This window comes from Geotrypetes seraphini, chromosome 11 (genome assembly GCF_902459505.1).
Source record: "Geotrypetes seraphini chromosome 11, aGeoSer1.1, whole genome shotgun sequence".
NCBI lineage: Eukaryota > Metazoa > Chordata > Amphibia > Gymnophiona > Dermophiidae > Geotrypetes > Geotrypetes seraphini.
Window position 1 is genome coordinate 123890808 of NC_047094.1, and position 21921 is coordinate 123912728.

At 42.9% G+C, this 21921-nt stretch overlaps 1 protein-coding gene across 2 annotated transcripts in view; it reads left to right on the top strand.

Moving 5' to 3' along the window:
* Positions 1 to 20701, top strand: part of LOC117345554 (neural cell adhesion molecule 1-like) — a 79981-nt gene extending 59280 nt beyond the window's left edge. The window contains exons 8-11 of one of the 2 annotated variants that reach the window (XM_033914371.1): positions 9932 to 10056; positions 13659 to 13833; positions 15885 to 16092; positions 19722 to 20699. In XM_033914371.1, the coding sequence (XP_033770262.1) occupies positions 9932 to 10056; positions 13659 to 13833; positions 15885 to 16092; positions 19722 to 19779 (566 nt within the window). In that variant the 3' untranslated portion in view covers positions 19780 to 20699. Of the gene's footprint in view, positions 1 to 9931; positions 10057 to 13658; positions 13834 to 15884; positions 16093 to 19721 lie in introns of both variants that reach the window. The other variant, XM_033914372.1, reaches the window with a different exon arrangement.
* The last annotated feature ends 1220 nt before the right edge of the window (positions 20702 to 21921 follow it).

Genomic DNA, 21921 nt, shown 5'->3' on the forward strand with positions numbered 1-21921 from the left:
GGAGCTGGATTGCCCCTCCTTATCAAAAGGAAAAATACTATAACATCCAAAATATTATATCAGTTCCCTGCCTTCCTTGGCTCGTATCCCCTCTGGGATTTATTGATCTCTCTGGACCTTAACACCTTCTGGCTTTTATAGCTGAGCACGGCTTGTTTCAAGCCTTTCCCCTCTCAGCTCCCTTTATCTTCTTGACACGTTTTTATCACCTAATTAGCTTTGCCAGCACTGCTCTGGCTTCCGGGTGAAACAAATAAACAATGGGAGAACGTTCTTCTTGAGATTAGCTGAGGACTTTCACATACCGTATTCCCCCAGGTCCATGTCCTCTTCACTTATATTATCACTCAGGACACTGCACATTTCCCATTCACCCTCATGGGAACTCTGGCTTAACATTTCCTCATTTCTCCCAGGCTGTGCTTCCCATCCCCCTCTCTGCAAGTCTGCCAAAATACCTGCAGCCTTTCCCTGGGGATAATTTCCCAGCCCTTCTCTCTGGGGTTTAAGTTGCCAGTCACTGTACCTCCCAAGTGCTGTACCACATTTCCTTAGGTGCTGGCTTCCTGCCATACGCTCATGCTGGGGCTTAGGCACCCTCTGTGACCTGGAAACTCCTTGAGTGATTTGGCCTCTCTCATCAGAGTCAGCTGTGTCCTCCTTCTCTCTCTTCTCCCCCTCTGCAAACTGACTTTGCCTATAAGGCAAACTCCCGGGTCGGACTCCACCCCTCTCTAAATTGGTCTCAGGTTTCTCCCTGACTTGGGGAAAGGAGTGATAGGGGAAATTAGTGGTTTTCAGAGCCCTCCCTAATTGGCTCTTCCGCTGTGCTGGGACCTGCCTGGGCTTGCATTCTTTTGGCTGAGCCAGCTGTCCTGGCTCCATGCCAGGTTTTACAGAGCCCTGTGCTGCATTCTGGGGAGTTTTAGCAGTAGTTTTCACTGTGACAGGAGCTTCCCTGTCACATTATACAAAATTTAAGATGGGAAAGTATAGAAAATTCTGGTATAAGTATAATCTATTATTTATTGTTTAGATTTTACATGAAAGAATGGATGAAGATATGTATGAATGGGGAAATGAATATTATAAAGGAGGGGGAATTGTCTTTTATGATATTATTATAAGGAAATTAAAATATTGAAGGGGAACTGAGATATATTGAATATGGGGATTAAATGACTTGCATGAGATTATTAAAGGGATTAATGTATTTATGTGAATTAAAATGAGTTTAGCCTTGGGGAGGTTCTTCGTTTACTTGATCCAATGAACGTTTTGAAGTTGGCAATGATGTATTGGGAGGGAGGGGTGGGGTGGGGTGGGGGGATAGGGTGAGGGTTATTGGGATGGGGGGAGGATTAATTTGGAATTTCAGAATGGGGGGAAAGTATTTAATAATTACTGGGTGGAAATATGTGTGTAATAAAAATTATTTTATGTAATGGATTTTAAGATTTATTCTATAAACATAAATGGCCTTAATCATCCGATAAAAAGGAAAAAAACATTACTTTATTTGAAACAGAAAAATGCGGATGTTTATTTCATACAGGAGACTCACCTTAATGGAGATGAATCAAAGAAATTAATTGGTAATTGGGTGAAAGATTGTTTTTTTGCTCCTGCGGTGGGTAAGAAAGGTGGGGTAGCAATTTTGATTAATAAGAAGTGTTCTGCAGGATTTAATATGGGGTCTGCAGATCCATTAGGAAGATGGGTGTATGTGAACATGAGTATGGGCAATCATATGTTGGCGCTTTTTAATGTGTACGTTCCTAATTCAAATCAAATTGAATATTTTAAAGCTCTACAACCAATAGTATTACCACTGGCCGCTAATAAATTGATAGTGGCAGGAAATTTTAATGCTGTTATGGACCCTTTATTGGATAAAAAACCTAGTAAAATTTTGAAATCATTAGGATTGGATAATTTTGTAAATTCTTGTAATTTAAAGGATATTTGGCGCATTCTTCATTTTAATGATCGAGAATTTTCATTTTATTCGCATGTTCATAAATCTTTTTCTAGAATTGATTATATTTTTATTTCTGATGGTTTAGTACAAGATGTAACTCATGCCTCTATAGATCCAATAATTATATCGGATCATGGGGGTGTGTGGATTAATTTAAATTTGATTGACCAAGATAATGGTAGACCCGTATGGAGATTTAATAATGCATTGCTTGCAAATACAAAATTTTGTGAAGAATTTCAATCAAAAATTGATGAATATTTTCAAATTAATAATACAGAGGATGTATCTAAAGAAATATTATGGGATGCTTTTAAGGCAACAATGAGAGGTCAGATTATATCATTCTCAGCTTATTCTAAAAAAACAATTAATAAAACAATTCATTGAGATAGAAAGAGAAATAAAATTTTTGGAGTCAAAGTTGATTAAAAAATGGGAGAATTCTACATTACAAGCTTTGTTAAAAGTTAAGTATAAATATAATGAGATTTCTTCTAATTTGGCTAGGAAAAATATTCTTTGTCAGCAAGCTTTGTATTATGGAAGTGCAAATAAGGCGGGAAGATTATTGGCTAATTATCTTAAAGTGAAAAAAGAAAGATGAAAATGAATGCAATTAAAGATGATAAAGGAGTGATTCACTCTCAAATTGGATCTATTTTAAAACAGTTTTTAACATATTATAAAAACCTGTATTCTTCTGAGTCTTATGATGATAAAGAAAAGGATGGGGTGGAGTTTTTAAGTTTGATTGAAGGTCCGAAGGTTCCTGATCATATAAAAAGGAGTTTGGAAGATCCAATATCGCTAAATGAATTACAAACAGCATTGAAGTCTCTTAGAGTAGGGACCGCTCCAGGTGGTGATGGTTTTTCGGTGGAGTTTTATAAAGCATTTCAAAATACCCTTTTACCTCATTTGTTAAATTTATATCAGAATCAACTTAAGAAAGGTTGCATATCAGGCACTATGGCAGAGTCATTGACCATTGTTTTGCCAAAGCCAAATAAAGATCCCATGTTGGTTTCAAATTACAGGCCTATTTCTTTGATAAATGTAGATGGTAAATTATTAGCCAAACTTTTGGCCCTGCGTTTGGCAAAAGCTCTTCCTTATATAATTGGTATGCACCAAACAGGGTTCGTTGCTCAAAGACACTCATCTAAGACTGGCTTTGCAAATGTTATACTTAACAAAGGAAATTGGAGATCCGGCTTTTTCTGTGTCCCTAGATGCAGAGAAAGCTTTTGATGGTGTGGAATGGACATTTATGTGTCAAGCCATGGAATGGTTTGGTATTGGTTCGGGATTTATACAAATGATTAAAACTCTGTATAGCTCTCTTGTTGCTAGGTTATATATTAATAATAATTTTTCTGATTGTTTTAAGTTGCAGAGGGGAGTTAGACAGGGTTGTCCTCTATCTCCTTTGCTTTTTGATATAGTGCTTGAACCCTTATTATTAGCTATTCAACAGGAAAAGGAGATACAGGGTATACCGCATAAGGATAAAGAATATAAAGTATCTGCATTTGCGGATGATATATTACTTCATTTGAGAAATCCTGAAACAACCATTCCAAGTTTATTGGTTTTGATTGAAAAATTTGGAAAGTTTTCAGGTTATAAAATAAATTGGATTAAATCAGAAGTTCTTCCTTTGAATGTGCATTGCACAAAAGGATTATTTGACTCATTACCTTTTATTTGGAAAGAAGAAGGAATAAAATACTTAGGTATATGGATAAAAAAAAACACACTTGATGAGACAATTATAATGAATGAAAAAAGTTTATTGCAAAAAGTAACAGAGTTATGTGAGCAATGGAATCCTTTGCAGTTATCTTGGTGGGGAAGAGTCCAAACTGTCAAAATGATGATTTTGCCTGTGGTTTGTTATGAAATGGGAATGATACCAGGTTTTTTTCAGGGGTCTTTTTATAAAAAATTAAATAATATTCTTAGTAAATTTATTTGGCTGGGTAAAGCTGTAAGAATTGCTTTAGTGACTTTACAAAAACCAATTGAGGAGGGAGGGGTAAATTTTCCAAATTTTTATAGGTTTCATCAATCCTATATTCTGCGCCAAGGTATGTATTGGGTCCTCCCAGAACTCATGGAGAAGCTTCCAGATTGGATATGGCTGGAATGGCAGCTCATGTCTCCTATTAGGCTTCGTCATCTGCTTAGCATTAAAATGCCTAGAATAAGGAAAAGCAACAGGATAATAATGGACACATGGACAACATTAAAATATGTTAACAGTTTAACTCCTCTTGCTATTCAAAAATCTGTTTGTCAAAACATATGGCTAAACTCTAAGATACGAATAGGCGGTTTTATGATTGTCTGGAAGGATTGGATTGAGGCAGGAATACGTACTTTAAAAGATGTTATTTCTGACGGTAAACTGCTGGAGTTTTCACAATTGCAACATAAATTTGGTCTAAATAAAAAACAAAGTTATAAATGGTTGCAATTGAAGCAGGCCATTCAGGCAGGGTTCCCTGAATGGAAATCCTTAAATACGCATTTTACTCTAGAATTCTTATGCTTTCAGGCAGACTTTCTGGGTCACCAGGCCGCAAAGTGATACAAAACATTATCTGGCTATTTAAATAAAAAACCAAAAACTGTACTTAGGGATATTTGGAGCATTGAGATTAAGTGTCAAATTAACGCATCTCAATGGCCACATATTTGGTCTTGGAGGATGAGATGTACAAGGTCAGCGTCTATGAGGCAGACATGGTTTTTCCTGTTACATAGAGCTCTCTGGACCCCTGTTCGTTTACAAAAATTGGATTGCTCTAAGTCTAATAGATGCTGGCATTGTCATCTCGAGCCTGGAACTCTAGATCATTTACCGTATTTTCGCGGATATAACGCGCGCGTTATACGCGATTTTACCTACCGCGCATACCCCTCGCGCGTTATATGCCTGAGCGCGGTATAGAAAAGTTTTTAAACATAGTTCCCACCCCGCCCGACGCCCGATTCACCCCCCCAGCAGGACCGCTCGCACCCCCACCCCGAACGACCGCTCGCACGCGCTCCCACCCGCACCCGCATCCACGATCGGAGCAAGAGGGAGCCCAAGCCCTCTTGCCCGGCCTTCTCCCCGACGTCCGATACATCCCCCCCCCCCGAAGGACCGCCGACTTCCCGACAATATCGGGCCAGGAGGGAGCCCAAACCCTCCTGGCCACGGCGACCCCCTACCCCCACCCCGCACTACATTACGGGCAGGAGGGATCCCAGGCCCTCCTGCCCTCGACGCAAACCCCCCTCCCTCCAACGACCGCCCCCCCCCAAGAACCTCCGACCGCCCCCCCAGCCGACCCGCGACCCCCCTGGCCGACCCCCACGACCCCCCCACCCCCCTTCCCCGTACCTTTGGAAGTTGGCCGGACAGACGGGAGCCAAACCCGCCTGTCCGGCAGGCAGCCAACGAAGGAATGAGGCCGGATTGGCCCATCCGTCCTAAAGCTCCGCCTACTGGTGGGGCCTAAGGCGCGTGGGCCAATCAGAATAGGCCCTGGAGCCTTAGGTCCCACCTGGGGGCGCGGCCTGAGACACATGGTCGGGTTTGGCCCATGTGCCTCAGGCCGCGCCCCCAGGTGGGACCTAAGGCTCCAGGGCCTATTCTGATTGGCCCACGCGCCTTAGGCCCCACCAGTAGGCGGAGCTTTAGGACGGATGGGCCAATCCGGCCTCATTCCTTCGTTGGCTGCCTGCCGGACAGGCGGGTTTGGCTCCCGTCTGTCCGGCCAACTTCCAAAGGTACGGGGAAGGGGGGTGGGGGGGTCGTGGGGGTCGGCCAGGGGGGTCGCGGGTCGGCTGGGGGACGGGCGGAGGTTCTTGGGGGGGGGCGGTCGTTGGGGGGGGAGGGGGGTTTGCGTCGAGGGCAGGAGGGCCTGGGATCCCTCCTGCCCGTAATGTAGTGCGGGGTGGGGTTAGGGGGTCGCCGTGGCCAGGAGGGTTTGGGCTCCCTCCTGGCCCGATATTGTTGGGGAGTCGGCGGTCCTTCGGGGTGAGGGTGCGAGTGGTCCTGCCGGGGGGGGGGGATGTATCGGACGTCGGGGGGGGCATCAGGCTTTCAGGATGGGGACAGACCTTCAAGGGGGGACAGGACTTCAAGGGGGGACAGTGCACGGAAGTCAGGGGGGGTGAACGGAGAGTCGGGACAGCGCACGGAAAGTCAGGGCGGGCGAAAGGAGCGTCGGGCATCATGCGCGTTATATGCCTGAGCGCGGTATAGAAAAGTTTTGGTACATATCATCGTGATTTCTGCGCGCTATACCCCTGTGCGCGTTTTACACAGGTGCGCGTTATATCCGCGAAAATACGGTATTATTTTATTGCCCTTTTATTAATTGTTTTTGGAAATTGATCTGGAATCAAATAAATTGTATGTTGGAAAATCATGTAGCCCTATCCTATGACACAATTTTATTTGGGGTGTCTATGAGGGCTAAGTGTCAGTTATCCTCTAATAATAACAAGCTTTTAATGATTTTAACAGGAGTTGCCATTCAACAAATAACATACAATTGGAAGGATTATAGAGGGTTAAATTACTGCTTTTGGTGGAGTTCGGTGTGTCATATGTATGAAATGGAAAAACATTGGCAATTAAAAAAGGATATTTTAATAAATTTAAAGATGTTTGGGGGCCATTAATAGATTATTATAGTAAATAGATTATTATAATAAATAAATTGTATTTAACCCCATTTATTATGTATGTGTGGAGGGTGGGGGGTGGGTTTTTTTTAAAGTGTTGGATATTTATAAAGATATATGTATGGGGTTGAGGGAGATAATTCTTGTGGTATGAAATTTGTAATAATTTCAAGTGGAAATGTATATTATGAAGTGATTTATTGTACACTTGTTTGAAAATTTATAATGAAAAAAGAAATTAAAAAAAAAAAATAATAATTGCCACTGCTGGGTCAGACCAGTGGTCCATCTTGTCCAGCATCTACACTCTGAGAACTCTGCTCCTACCTTGATCTGTCCTGCATTTCCCCCATGTCCCTATCTTCCCTCTGTAATCAGCATTGTGCCTGTATCCCTGTCCCCCTTCCATGACCAGCATTGTTCCTTTGTGTCCCTACCTCCTCTCTGTACAGAATTGCCCTTTGTGACTCTGTCCCAATGCTCCCTCCATGTCCAGGATGTCTTCTCTGTCTTCCCCTGACCCTCCCCTTTTTCTTCCTTTCCTCCTGTACCCCCTTCTCTGGAGCAGTATTTGTCCCTCTCAATTCCAATTAGCACTTCATGGTCCAGTTTCTATCTCTCCTGGATTCCAATGGCTCTTCCCTTCTCTTCCATCAAACATCTTTCCTCCTCTCTTCCCTTACCCCTTTCTATTTCTTTCTCTCTCCTTCCTTTCCCTCAGCAGATCCACACGTATAACTCTCTTGGGTCTGGCACCTCTTCTTTTTTGTCTATCCATCCCATCCTTCTCCCCTCCAACCCCCGGTCCAGCAGAGCTGCACCTGCAAATCTCTCTCTCCCCATGTTGCAGGTGCAGTGTCTCTCCTCTCCTATCCTCTTCCCTTCCATGAGGTTCCAATGTCTTTCAAGTGTCTCTCACCCTCTCCCTTCCATGCAATTCTAGCAATTCTCCCATTTCCTCCCCCCCCTCCCCAATTTAACAGTTCTACTCACTTGCCTTCATCTCTGCCAGTAGTGGAAGTGACACTGCAGCGATTAGAGTATGCTGCCTTGGTGCCTCAGCTTTCCCTGCAATGCTGTGATGCATTCCTCCTCCTCTGATGCAACTTTCTGTTCCACAGGAGAAGAATGGGCACAGCATTGAGACTCTGAGGCAGCGTACTGTAATCGTTGCAATGTCAACATCATTACCAGCAGCAATAAAGGAAAAGGAAGATACCAGAAATCCAGGACATGTCTTTTCTGAGGTGAGAGGTGGGGAACCATTGCAGAGAGAGAACATCCTCTCAGGTTTCCTAAGTTGACAATTGGTGGTTGGTAGTTGCTGTGCTACCACCAAATTTTAGCTTGTGGAGGCTGGTTGTGCCTGCAGCTAGGGATACTTAGCCTCCCCAAGTCTCTTTTACCAGGTGCCTATGCAGAAAACCACCTGCATAAGGTTAGGAGAACCTTTTTGCTGTCCTAATTTTATCTAGATAGTTACCTAATTAATTGACTATATATTGTCACTAACCAGGTAACTCCCAGCTCCACTCAGATTTTATCCCCTGTTGGTCCTGGCACTAGCCAGATAAGTGGTGCTGAATGTTCACATTATCCCCAGTGACTGCGAGTTAACTGGGCAGAAGCTTCTCCTTAACTCAAGAAAGCTTGGGACAAGTACATCGGATCTCTAAGGGAGCAGGAAGTAGATGGTAAGGATGGGCAAATTGGATAGGTCATATGGTCTTTATCTGCAAAGGAAGAAGGATGCTGATAATTCAACTCGACCTCTCTGCCGCATTCGACCTGGTTGACCACACCATACTTCTTCAGATATTAGAAGCAATAGGGATCTCAGGCGAAGTATACAACTGGTTTCAAGGATTCCTTAAAACAAGAACATACAGAGTAAAAACAAAGGATCTTATATCGGAGCCTTGGACCAACCCCTGCGGAGTACCCCAAGGTTCCCCACTGTCACCCATGCTCTTCAATCTTTACATTTCCTCCCTCGGTACCCTGTTAGACAAACTCAAAGTAACTTCATTCAGCTATGCAGACGATATCACCATACTCCTCCCCTTTGACACACAAGACCCCACCAAATCAGGCACCCTGGAAAAAACTCTAGAAGCAGTGGAAAAATGGATGACAGAACATAAACTGAAGCTCAACCCAGATAAAACTAAATTTCTACTGCTTGAAAAGGACAAAACCCCTTCTATAACTGAGCTAGAAATAAAAACCACCAAATATCCCCTACAACCCACTCTCAAACTCCTTGGAGTAACAGTAGACAGAGGTTGCACTCTTCAGGTGCAAATCAACAAAATCACACAAAAAGCTTTCTTCACCATGCGCAACCTTCGCAAAATCAGAAAATTCTTTGAAAAAGAACAATTCAGACTCATAGTTCAATACCTAGTCCTAAGTCTATTGGATTACTGCAATATCCTCTACCTTTCTTGTCCTACCTACCTAATAAAACAACTACAGACCGTGCAGAACACTGCCCTCAGAATGATCTATTCCCTTGGAAAATTTGACCACATCACCAACGCCTTCCTAGACTCACACTGGCTTCCAATACAAGCCCGTATCCAATTCAAACTATACTGTATTTTATTCAAAACCTTAAACGGAATGGCACCCACCCACCTAAACAACCGTCTAAACAGGAACCTCTCAACCAGACAGAGGAGAACCCAATCCCCTTTCTCCTTCCCCCCTTTTAAAGGAACTAAACGCAAAAAGATGTATGACAACTTACTTGCAACACATGCAGCTAAATTGGACCCCTCCATCACCAACCTACTGACAGCATCAACTGACCTCAAGGCTTTCCGCAAAGAAATCAAGACCCTACTATTCAAGAAATTCACCCAAATATCCTAATCCCTTCCTTTTCCCCTCTCTCCCCCTCTTAGAATCTACTCATCAAAATTGCTTTAGACCTTACGCCTTAATTGTAATTTGTATTTCTCTTCCTGGAAATGTCCAGTTATCGTTCTGATGTAATCCGCTTAGAACTGAAAGGTACAGGCGGAATATAAGCCAGTTATGTAATGTAATGTAATGTAATGGTTTATGTTTAATCATCCAGGGTGTCAGGAGAAAGGGAAGCAGGGGTTCAGTGTTCCTGACACTAAAAATACCCAGTTATGACTTTATTCTCCATATCCCCTTATTCAGTTGTCTATGTCCCACCGCAGTTTGTCAGCCTGTTTCCCTCATCTCCCTCAAGAACAGTAAATAGCTTCACATTTCTCTGCCTTTCAGCTGAACCAGACATGCCCAAACTATTGGGAGTCACCGGAGTCAAAGGCAACACTTTCAGCCTACGGTTGGAGGGGAATGAGACCACTGGCTTACCTATTCTCCAGTACATCGCCAGATACAAACCGGTAAGACCTCCAGAGACATTTCATTTCCATGTTGCATAGATATTACATAGCAGGTGCAGAAAAGAGGCATTTCTGAAAGCAATGTATCCCCAGCCTCTCCAAAGTTGTGCTTCAATTATTAAAGAGAAGCTGCTTTACCTGAGAGTGAACGCTGGTGATTTGTGCACAGACATCAAAGCTGCTAACGTCACAGCCTCTGAAGCATTTCATTACCGTGGGCTTGGGAGACACTGTTCCTTATTGCTGAGGTCAGACACCCGTCCATCTATAGAGGGCACCCTGCCAGGTTACCACGTGACTTTTACACCTATATGAAGGTGCCTTTAGGGTCTCTGATAGGATTATGTTTATTAAAAGTTTTAACGGCACTTCGGTTTATCAACAGCACGGTATACAAAATATATAAAACAAAAACAAGAAAAGAAAGGAATGCCATTTAAAATAGGAAAGCAAAAGAAAAAAGAAACAATAAAAAAAAGCACAAAAATGTAATTTAAAAAATTTAATTAATTAATTCTAAATAATTTGATAACTTAAAAAGGCAAATAATTTTGTTTAAATCTTATTTACAATAGTTGCCAAAAAATACACCAATGTTCTCATAAGCATACTAGACCAAAAAGATGTGCCTTAACCATTGATCTGAATTTTACAAAAGATAACTCAGAACGAATCAAAACTGGGAGAAAATTCCACAGGCAAGGAACTGCTGCAAAACAAGCTGACTTTTGTGTAGATGCCATACGCACCAAGGGGTCCTTGTGCTAACTGATTTAGCACGTGCTAAATGCTAATGTACCCATTATATTCTATGGGCGCATTAGCATACGCTAAATCGGTTAGCGCACCTTACCCCCTCTTCTATAAAACTGCGCTAGCAGTTTCTAGCGCAGGGAGCCACACTGAATGGCCCGTGCTGCTCCCGACGTTCATAGAGTTCCTATGAGCATCGGGAGCAGCGTGGGCCATTCAACGCGGCTCTCTGAGCTAAAAATGGCTAGCACAGATTTATAGAAGAGGGAGTTAGTAAAATGACCCCTAAATGAACTGCAGGCAAAGCCAATGAACTGCAGGCAAAGCCAATTGGTGAGCAGTCGATGAACACAGAGTACAAGAAGGCTTATAGGGAATTAATAATTTTCCTAAGTAGTCTGGTTGACCTGATTATAATACTTTATATGCAAGCGGTACAGCCATATACATAACCAGAAGCCAATGGCATTCCTTTAAAAAAGGAGAAATGTGATTGTATATCTGAGCATTGATGGATGCATGTTCTCTGAAGGAATACAGGCATGTAATTCCCTATACAGAATTCTAACTTAGGAGTCTAAACATTTAAGGGCTGGATTCAGTAACTCAGAAAGATATTCTATAAATGGCTCTCTGGATTAGATGTAGTATAGTGCTAGAATACGCATACAACTTTGGGCGCATGCATTTTTACCAACTGAAACCAGATGTAAATGCCAGCATGCAAATTGGGTATGGGGTTCATAATCAAAAAACATAAACATCCAAAAAATGTCCTAAATCAACACTTGAACATTCTAATCGCCAGGATATCCAAGTGCCAATAATGAAAACCGCCTTTCTGGACACCTAGTAAGGTGTCCCAGTCTCTGTACATCCAGAGCTCAAAATGGGTGTGGTAGGGGCATGTTATGGGCATACATAAGGATGGGTTAGACGTGGACATCTTGCAGTGATAATCAAACATTTTGCAAGAAGTCCTGGATGGAACTTAGACTTCAGAGCTAGACCTGTTTTCCTGTTTTAGAAGCATCTAAGCGCCATAAAGGTGCCCAAACTAACCAGATGACCACTTCATGCATCAAGGTAAGACACCCCCACACTCTACACCCCAGTGCTCACTAACTCAATTCCACTATACAAAAATTAGAACAAAAAGGTACACACCTGGCTTTAGAACAGCAGCATCCGGTATGGGGAAGCCTAGTAGAGCATCAGGTGTGTAGAGTTACTTGATGGTTGGATTAGTGAACCGTAGAGAGGAGGACCCAGGCCCATAAGGCACTAATCACATCTATGGTATTAAGTATGAGCCCATCAAAACCCACCCAGTCCCTACTATACTGTCATATAGGTGCCATCTGCAGCCATAAGGGCTTTTGGGGTAGTAAACAGTTGGGTATAGTAGGTTTTGGGAGAGTATTGCCCATTAATTTCACTCTCAAATGACTCTCTAAGTTCTTTCTATAATTCTTCTCCTTTTAGCAGTCCCTTCATGTTTCCTCAGAGCCTTATCCACATATCCCTCGTTGTTTCTTCCCCCTCTGTGACTTATCTCCTCCCTCCTCCTTGAGTGTACTACTCATTTCTTCTATGGCACTTTTTTTTTCTCATCCCAAACCTTTCTGTGCTTATGTAGGCACTTCTATTCCCTTGTAGCTTTTGTGGACACTCATCACCTTCTCCTACATTCCTCAATGAATCCTGTGCATTCTGACCTTTACCCCTGTCCCGTCCCCTCCCTTATCCCTCTGGTGGAGTGCTGCTCAATATCAGTTGTTTTCCAAATCCTAAAGGTGCTTGGTAGTATATGCATCTCCTGACATTAATCTTTTAGGTCACAGACATTTAGACCCAGATTCTATAAATGGCACCTGACGTTAGGCACCTAGATTGGCGTGACTAACCAATCCAGGCAACTAACATTTTTTTAAACTGGTGCCATTAATTGAAAGCACCATTAAAAAACAATTTGAAAACCATAAAAAAATTAATTAGCTGGTAGGTGCCTAACTCGGTAGACGCCTACCATTTCAAGGTAGGTGTCTACTCCAAGGCACCTACCAGCAAATAGACCTGATTATGGGTGTATTTGGGGGTGGAGTTTGGGTATGGTTTGACTTAAGTGCCCATAGGCACCTAACATAGGCACGCTTATTTAGGCCTAGAAAGTCCTAAACTAAATGGGAGTGTGCCTAAGGTTACAATGCCTACCAGGACTTAAGAGTGCTTAGGCACTGCTAGGTGCAATTCTATAAACAGCAGCTAGCAGATGATTGACAATTCTGCTCCACGTCACCTAACAGTTAGGCACTGTTCATAGAATAAGGGTCTTAGGGCTCCTTTTACAAAGGTACGTGTTTTTAGCGCACGCACCGGATTAGCGCGTGCTACCCAAAAAACTACCGCCTGCTCAAGAGGAGGTGGTAGCAGCTAGCGTGCGCTATTCCGTACGTTAAGGCCCTAATGCACCTTTGTAAAAGGAGCCCTTAGTCTCCTGAAATGCCCTTGTCCTACCCACATGATCAAGCCATGCCCCTTGATATGTGTATATCCCAGCTTTATAAAACCTTCTCCCTAACCATCTCCAGTACCTCTTGGTTTATTCCATAACATTTCACTGGAGTCTTCAACATCTACTTATCACATTCAAGTGCTCAAGAGAAGCAGCAGATTTCCAATAAATTTCCTAGAATATCTCCAGCCTAGTGCCGAAAGTCCCGTGGAGGGTGTGTTGATACTGTGTAAACCCCAATGCTGCTTCTTTCCTGGCATTTAATTTGTATTTGCTTGACAATGGATTCTGCTCATAATAAAAGAGAACAGACTGTATTAAATTTTTTGTCCAGGACAAGGAGATGAGCTGGATGGAGAGGAATGTGTCATCTAATTCTAATAGCCTAGTGTTGGAAAATCTGGACTGGAATACGAAGTACCAGCTGGAAGTCATTGCTGTGAATGAGAAGGGCCTATCTAAACCAGCAGTACATACGTTCACAACATTAGTTGGGGCCTCTTTGCCAGGTAGGTCACACAAAGGTTTTATGGAAAATTGAGTTGTGTTGGAGAGAAATTTCTGTTTCAATGCGTGCAAAGCTTTAAAGCACAGGTGTCAAAGTCGGTCCTCGAGGGCCAGAATCCAGTCGGGTTTTCAGGGTTTCCCCAATGAATCTGCATGAGATCTATTTGCATGCACTGCTTTCAATGCATATTCATTGGGGAAATCCAGAAAACCCGAATGGATTCCGGCCCTCGAGGAGGGACTTTGACACCCCTGCTAAAGATTGAATAGATTCAGGATGTCAAATCTGTTCCAGGATTTCACATTTTTTTTTTCAAATTTTGTGTGAATTGAATTAAAGAAGAATGAACATAGTGGTCCAGATTTCTTGGCATTCTTCTTATTTCCTGGAGTTAGAGGTCCTGCATGTAAGACCATTTTTACTAGAACATAAGAATAGCCTTACTGGGGCAGACCAGTGGTCCATCAAGCCCAGTAGCCCGTTCTCACAGTGGCCAATCCAGGTCACTAGTACCTGGCCAAAACCCAAGGTGTAGCAATATTCCATGCTACTGATACAGGGCAAGCAGTGACTTCCCCATGTCTTACAGGTTTTTTTTCAAGTTTATTAAAACATTTTTTTATACCGCTAATTCAAATTTCTAAGCGGTGTACAGCCTTAATAAAAGAAAGCTTTTAAAACACAAATAAAAATTGGTGTTAAAATATTATACAGTACTATACAAGGTTAGTAGACTTTTAGCATAAGACACACATACTGACTACACACAATTTGGGAAGTAGGGTTGAATTACAATAATTATAACAGAGCACACTTAAAGGTTAAAACAATCGGTGGGGAAAGGGACTATTGCTGATTTAGTCCTAAAAAGGACAGTTTTATCCAAAAGCATCCTCAAATAAAAATGTTTTGAGTTTTGCTTTAAACTGCTTTATCGAGGTTTCCGCTTGTAAGTTCCTCCAGGAAGCTTTCCAAACCTTTCTTAAAACCAGCTACACTATTTGCTCTTACCACATTCTCTGGCAACGCGTTCCAGAGCTTAACGATTCTCTGAGTGAAAAAAAAAATGTCCTCCTATTGGTTTTAAAAATATTTCCCAGTAACTTTTAAGTTCAACTTTTTTTTTATTGTTTTCATGTAACTTAACTAACAGCTCGTATATAGTATAAATCAGGGGTGTCCAATGTCGGTCCTCGAGGGCCGCAATCCAGTCGGGTTTTCAGGATTTCCCCAATGAATATGCATTGAAAGCAGTGCATGCACATAGATCTCATGCATATTCATTGGGGAAATCCTGAAAACCCGACTGGATTGCGGCCCTCGAGGACCGACATTGGACACCCCTGGTATAAATGAAATACAAATCTCATCGCATAGGAGAATCACATGTACAGTATAAGTGCAGCATATCATTTAATCTCATCCCACCAATCCCAATCTCTCATATAGACAAGACTAACTGGCAGCTAACAAGGCTAAGGGCTCCTTTTACTAAGGTTTTTAGCGCACGCTGAAGATTAGCGCCCGCTAACCCCGCGCTACACAGCTAGAACTAACGCCAGCTCAAGGCTGGCATTAACGTCTAGCAGGCGCGGCATTGTGGTGCGCGCTATTCCGCGCGTTAAAGCCCTAACACAGCTTATTAAATTGGAGGCCTGCGTAAGAATGCATTACGGTGAACACATAGGGCTCCTTTTACCAAGGTGCGCTAGCGTTTTTAGCGCACGCACCGGATTAGCTCGCGCTATAGCGCGTGCGAGCCGAAAGACTACCGCCTGCTCAAGAGGAGGCGGTAGCGGCTAGCCCGCGCTATTCCGCGCGTTTAGACCCTAGCGCGCCTTTGTAAAAGGAGCCCGTAGTAATGAGGCATTCACCAAGAATAAAAGCTTGAATTGCAAAGGCCCGTTAAATCTAAAGGAGCTCTGCTCAGGCCAGTATCAACAGTGCTCGTTGATTCAATGGTCTTGTTGCTGGGTTCTTTGGTTTTCAAGTTGCAAATAGATCTGGTGGAACTGGTAACCACTCCCTCTTCATTTCCATGTTTGTTTGCAGATGCCCAGCCAGTCTCCCAGCAGCAGGGTATTGGCATAGGTGGCATTATTGGAATCATTACGGTCATCTTCATAGTATTGTTCCTGGTGGTGGATGTGTCTTGTTACTACACCAAGCAACGTGGCATGCTGATGTGCATTGCAGTGAATCTTCTAGGGAAGCAACCCCTCGGCGCCAAGAGGCATGAGCTGAAGGACAGCCATACTAGGTGAGTCAGAAATTCCAGTCCAATTCCAGCCAATCAAAAGATGGATGCAAGAAAACCAGAGTGTCAGCTTAAATGCTGAAACCATCCTGCAACAACCACTGAGCAGGATAAAACTAGCAGAAGACGTAAAAGTCACTGCATCAGTCCTTCGTATAAAAGATGTGCTGCATAAACATTAAAAACTGCCATACAAGTTAAATGTTATAAAAATATGGGTCTTGCCTTGTAAACACAATCTGCAAGCAAATATATAAGTTCTAAATAAAGTGAAAGTAATTACACGGCTCCCTTGCCATAAAAACTGCTTTTTTTGGTGGGGGGAGGGTAGAAATTACAATGGACACCAGGATTAAGATACACTACTTTCTGTTTTAAATGCTTAAATAGAAACTTCTAAAAGGCCAATATTATAGAGAGAGGCTCTATGTCAGCAGATCTTTATCTAAAATACCATCAGAACTTGGACATCTCAATTCCAGTTTCTGTGTTCTATGTAAAATGACACTCTACGTATACAAATTCCATCAGTAGAAGCTATCCTATATAATAAAACCCTAGAGCGCTCATGCGCTCTTGAAATTTCGTGATACCTGCCGCCGTGATTTCTGATCCGTGGCAGCCAATCCGGCGGCAGGGAACATTCTGGCCACTCCCCTCCTCCCGCCCTCACTCACCCTGGAAGCCAGGCAAGCTCTCTCCCTGCCCGCGTCCTCGGCAGGGAACACAACTCGGCCCTCACTCGCCGCCGCTGCTGCTGCTGCTGATCCTCCTGTAAAGAGCAGCCTGCGATGGTGTCCGGCTTTAGTGAACCTCGCAGGCCGCTCTCCAACTCGGTAGCACGTTCCCTCTGATGCCATCCCGTGCTTCAGAGGGAACGTGCTACTGAGGCTGGAGAGCGGCCTGCGAGGTTCGCTAAAGCCGGCCACCATCGCAGGCTGCTCTTTACAGGAGGATCAGCAGCGTGAGAGGAGCCGCCACCGGCACTTTTAAAACAAAAACCTTCGGCCGCAGCAGGCCAGCCCGCGGGAAAAGAAGGGGGAGGGGCCGAACGGAGCAGGACAGCTCAGGTAAGAGAAGGGAATGGGGGATGGGGGAAAATGCTGCTACTACTTCACAGGGACCTGGAGGGGAAGGGAAATATCACTGCTGCTTCTGCAAAGGACAGTGTGGGGGGGGGGGGAGAGAAGAGAATGGGGGGTGGGGGAAAATGCTGCTACTACTTCACAGGAATCTGGAGGGGAAGGGAAATATCACTGCTGCTTCTGCAAAGGAAAGTGTGTGTGTGGGGGGGGGGGGGGGAGACAGAAAGAAATACAGACAGACAAAGGAGGCCAGGGAAAGAGACAGATAGAAATAAAGACAGACAGGGGACCAGAGAGACAGACAGAAAAAAAGACAGACAGACAAAGGGTGCCAGGGAGAGAGAGAGAAAAATAGCAGGAAGGAGAGAGACAGAAAGAAAGAAGAAAGAGACAGGAGCAGGGAGAGAGACATAAAGAAAGAAAGACAGACAGGCATATATTCTAGCACCCGTTAATGTAACGGGCTTAAACACTAGTTTATAATAAGTGAATAGAACAAGCCCAATAAAATACCTATAGAGGCAAAGTTCTGAGAATCACAAAATGTTGATGATAGTGCATACTTTAATCAAAAAATATTCAGTGGCGCAAAGGTGACTGTTTCAACCAACACAAGAGATCCATTTAGATCTTGAGCTTGTGGATTGTGATAGGCTGTGTTACCAAGTGATTTCTTCACAGCTCTGTTTTTTCTTTTTTCAAATTAAATATGATGTCATTTATGTTCATCTCATTAAAATAATATACATAAGAGATGCACTGAGTTTTTGAACTCCAATTTAGGGACTGATTTACTGAGGAGGAAATTCTATGAATTGACTCCTTGATATCGGGGCCACACTTAATTCTATAATGGCACTTAGATGCACCAAAACCACTATAGAATAATGGCATAAAGCCGCTTTGATGCACTGAAACTGAGGTGTGCCCACTTACATTAGGTAAATGGCCGGTATAAGTGCCCCCTAGGGTTTCCCACTGCTCTGTTGGGATGTCTGTGTGGCCAGTCTACTAAGAACACTGGCCCCTCCTACATCCCATTGGCTGGTTTTTGTACATTGTTCATTTAAGCATTTGGGGGGGGGGAAAATGGTTCAAAAAGTTAGACACACTGAGGACAAACATTATCTAGGAAATGGTCATTTTTGAAACAGAACAATAGATGTTTACCTGTTTTGAAAATGGTCATGTTCACTACTGGATTATTGGATATTTTCCACAGAACGTCTAAATTCGGATTTAGACATCATATCAAGAATGTCGCTCCAAATCACTTAGGCACTATCATAGAACATCTACTGTGCACTTAACTGTAAACTACTGGCACCTCTGACCTGTATGTGGCACATAAGTGTGGAGGATCATATTCAAAAGGACATCTAAATCTGACTTTGGATGTTTCCTATAAGATGTCCAAAACCTGAGGTGGGGAAACATCCATTTTTAAAACTGCTAGATGTTCAATATTTTTTTCTCTCGAAAAAGACCGATTTGGACGTCTTAGCCATCAGGGCGTCCAACCTTAGGATGCCTAACTTTGTTTGCCATTTTCGACCACAAAAATGTCCAAGCTCAAAACGACCATTTGGACATGGTACGGGCCAGCATTGAAACGGACTTGCAACACAGACATACCAACAGAGCAGTGGGGCACCTTGACACTGCTGTGAACTTCACATAAAGGATGCCAGATGTACATCTCATCATAACCCCCTTATAATTTATGGTGATCCCTCCAAAACTGCCCCCAAACCTACTATACCCATCTATCTACCATTCCTATAAACCTTATAGCTGCAGGTAGCACCTATATGTCTATAGTAGGGGTTTGGTGGTCTCACACTTTCCACCATACATGTAGTGGTTAGAGTGGCTTATGGGCCTGGCTCCTCCTCTCATTAGTTCACTAGCCCCCCCATCAGGCTACTTAAGACAGCTGTGTGCTGCTGTACTAGGCTTTCCTATACCAGATGCTGCTGTTTTTAGAGACAGGTATGTACTGTTTCATTCAGATATTTTTGGAGTAGGAGGAGGTCAGTGATCACTGTGTGTGTGTGTCAGGACGTTTAAATTCCACCCAGGACATCTTGGGAAATATTTAAGTGCTAAGCACACCCAAAACCCGTCCATAATGTACCTCCAATACACCTACTCGAAATTTGAATGCACAGCAGCTAAAAAGCCTAGCAAGCCATCTAGAAAATCTTTGAAAATCAGCACTTGGCGGTCCTGGCGTTTAGGACATCCAAGTGCAGGTTTATGCTATATTTTGGACGTCCTTATTTTTTGAAAATGAGAACCTTAGGCACCAGTTTATAGAAATGCACTAAAGCTTAATTAATTAGGCCCAGAATGAGAACAAACAAGAATCTTTTCACATCTGTATGTGATAGTTCCAATTGAACCAGCTGCTGATTTACCATCTCTCATGTTGCCATCTTGCCACAGTATGTAAAATTGGTATTATCCTGAGTCTGGAACACAACCTCAGATGGACAAAGAAATACAAGATGTCTCATTTTAACAATTACATTGTGATATTTTTAGAACTTCACGCAATGTTGAGAGGAGCACTGTTGTGAATGTCTCTGGCATTGAAGCGTGACTGAAGTATGACATCTTGCAAGAGAAAGACTAAGAGTGTCCCTGGACATAACTGCAAGGTTGAAGAATTATGCAACTCTATTTGAGCTGAAGCAGATTACTATTTTACCAGGTGTTCTGCTCTGGAGATAATCTATTGCTATTTTAATTCCAGATCTGATTGTGGATAATCTCTTTATGTGAATTTGCCCAAATAATAGCACCTATTGGGGAAGCTCATTCCATCTGTCTGCCTGTCCACATGGGCATGAAGACACACATACACATAAGTCATACAGCCCCTGCCAACCTAACAAGGCACGCTTCACCATGGGGTCCTTTTACTAAGGTGCGCTGGCCGTTTTAGCGTGCGCTAAATATTAGCGAGCACTAAACGCTAAGGCATCCATAGGATATAATGGACGCTATTTATCATGCGCTAAAACGGCACCCTGCAACTGCTCCACCACACAAACTACTACCCTCAAAACTGCTCCAGGTGGTGGGACAATTGTTAAGGTTAGTTTTGTGATGGTTTGAACACTACAAGGTGGTGTTACAGTTGCATGGGATGAGGGCAGTTAGGGTCGTGGGGCTGTTGCATGGGAGTATTTTTGGCATATAGGGCATTTTGCAGAGTTGTGGGGGCAATTATGGGGTAGTTTTCTGGGTGGGACAGTTTGCGAGGTATTGGAACATTTCAATGGTGTATTCTTGGTGACACAACTTGCAAGGTGCTGGGGAGATAATTCTTGGGAGTAGAAGAAGTTTATGAGGGTTTGGGGCAGTTATAAGGAGGTAAATTAGGGTGGCATAGTTTTTGGAGGTGGCAGCAATTTGTTGGGTAAGGGGGTTAGTTTTGGGGGGGGGTGAGGTAAGTTGCAAGGTGGCAGAGAAGTTCTGGATGTTAGCTTTTGGAGTGGGATAGTTTGGTAGCAGGTGAGGATAGTTTGAAAGAAGAAAATTCCCTAACTACGCTATGTACATTTCTCTGTTACAGAGAAATGCTTTTTTTTTTTTTTGGGGGGGGGAGGCTTTGGAACCCCTTTTTTTTTTTTTTTTTTTTTTAAGAAAATCATTTTACCCTTAGACTTGCTCTCATAGAAATGCACTGGGCTGTTTTATGGGAGTGGGGGGCTTATTTTACTGGAACCCCTGGCCCAATTTTGCCCATTTTTTTAACTCATTGGGGTCAATTTTCAGCTGGTGGCGGCAGCAGGGTTGTTATTCCCAGATATTAATTTTGTCAGTCTGGGCACTGACATTGAATATCTGGGTTATATGGCCAGCTATCTCTTATGTGGTTAAGTGAGATATTCAGCACTTAACTGCCTAAGCAACACCACGTAAAGATAGGTCTGTATTTTATACAGTCCCATTTGACCACTAAATTTATATTATTAAGTGCTGACTCCACCACTGGACCGCCCACAAAACAGCCAACTTTGAGTTTAGTAGTCAGTGGTGATATTCTGCAGCAGTAACCCGTTAATATCTGCCAATAGCTCTATACAAGCGATTTAACTGGCCAGGAGCCATTTTTGGCTGGTGAAATTGCTTTGACTATCAACCCCGCTGTATTTTTCTACTGGTACTTCCTTATGTGCAATGTTTCATCCCATTCCACTAAATTTTCTGAGAATTATTATGCCCCCAGATAGACAGACAGATGGACTTTCTTGATCCCTTTTGTATAATTCTTTCCAACTTCTGTTGGAGTTGGAAAGAGTAAACTGATAACCAGAAAAATTGAAAGGCCACATAGAAGAAAAATGCTAAAATTTATAGAGTCAATTCTATAAGGGGGCACCTCTTTCTAGGCACTTCAATGCTACACAGTGAGCCTCTTTTATAACAGTATCCAAGTGTCAAGATGCCATTATAGAATACTAGCGCAAGCTGCCATCACTGTGCAAAACATTTACATTCCAGCAGTTTCATCAGTCATATGGCTAACAAAATTATCTGGTGCAACACACGGCCCCTGAAGACCTCCTTTGTGGCCCACAAGCAGTTGCCTGAAATGCTCTCAAATCTTGTAAATGTATTCATTTTATTCTTGATAAAGTAACTGCAAACAGTGTCTTTAAGTGTGTTATCAGGTGTCTCATTTATGGAATTTTCCTCTGTTGACAATCCACAATAAAATGAGTTAAAATAACCT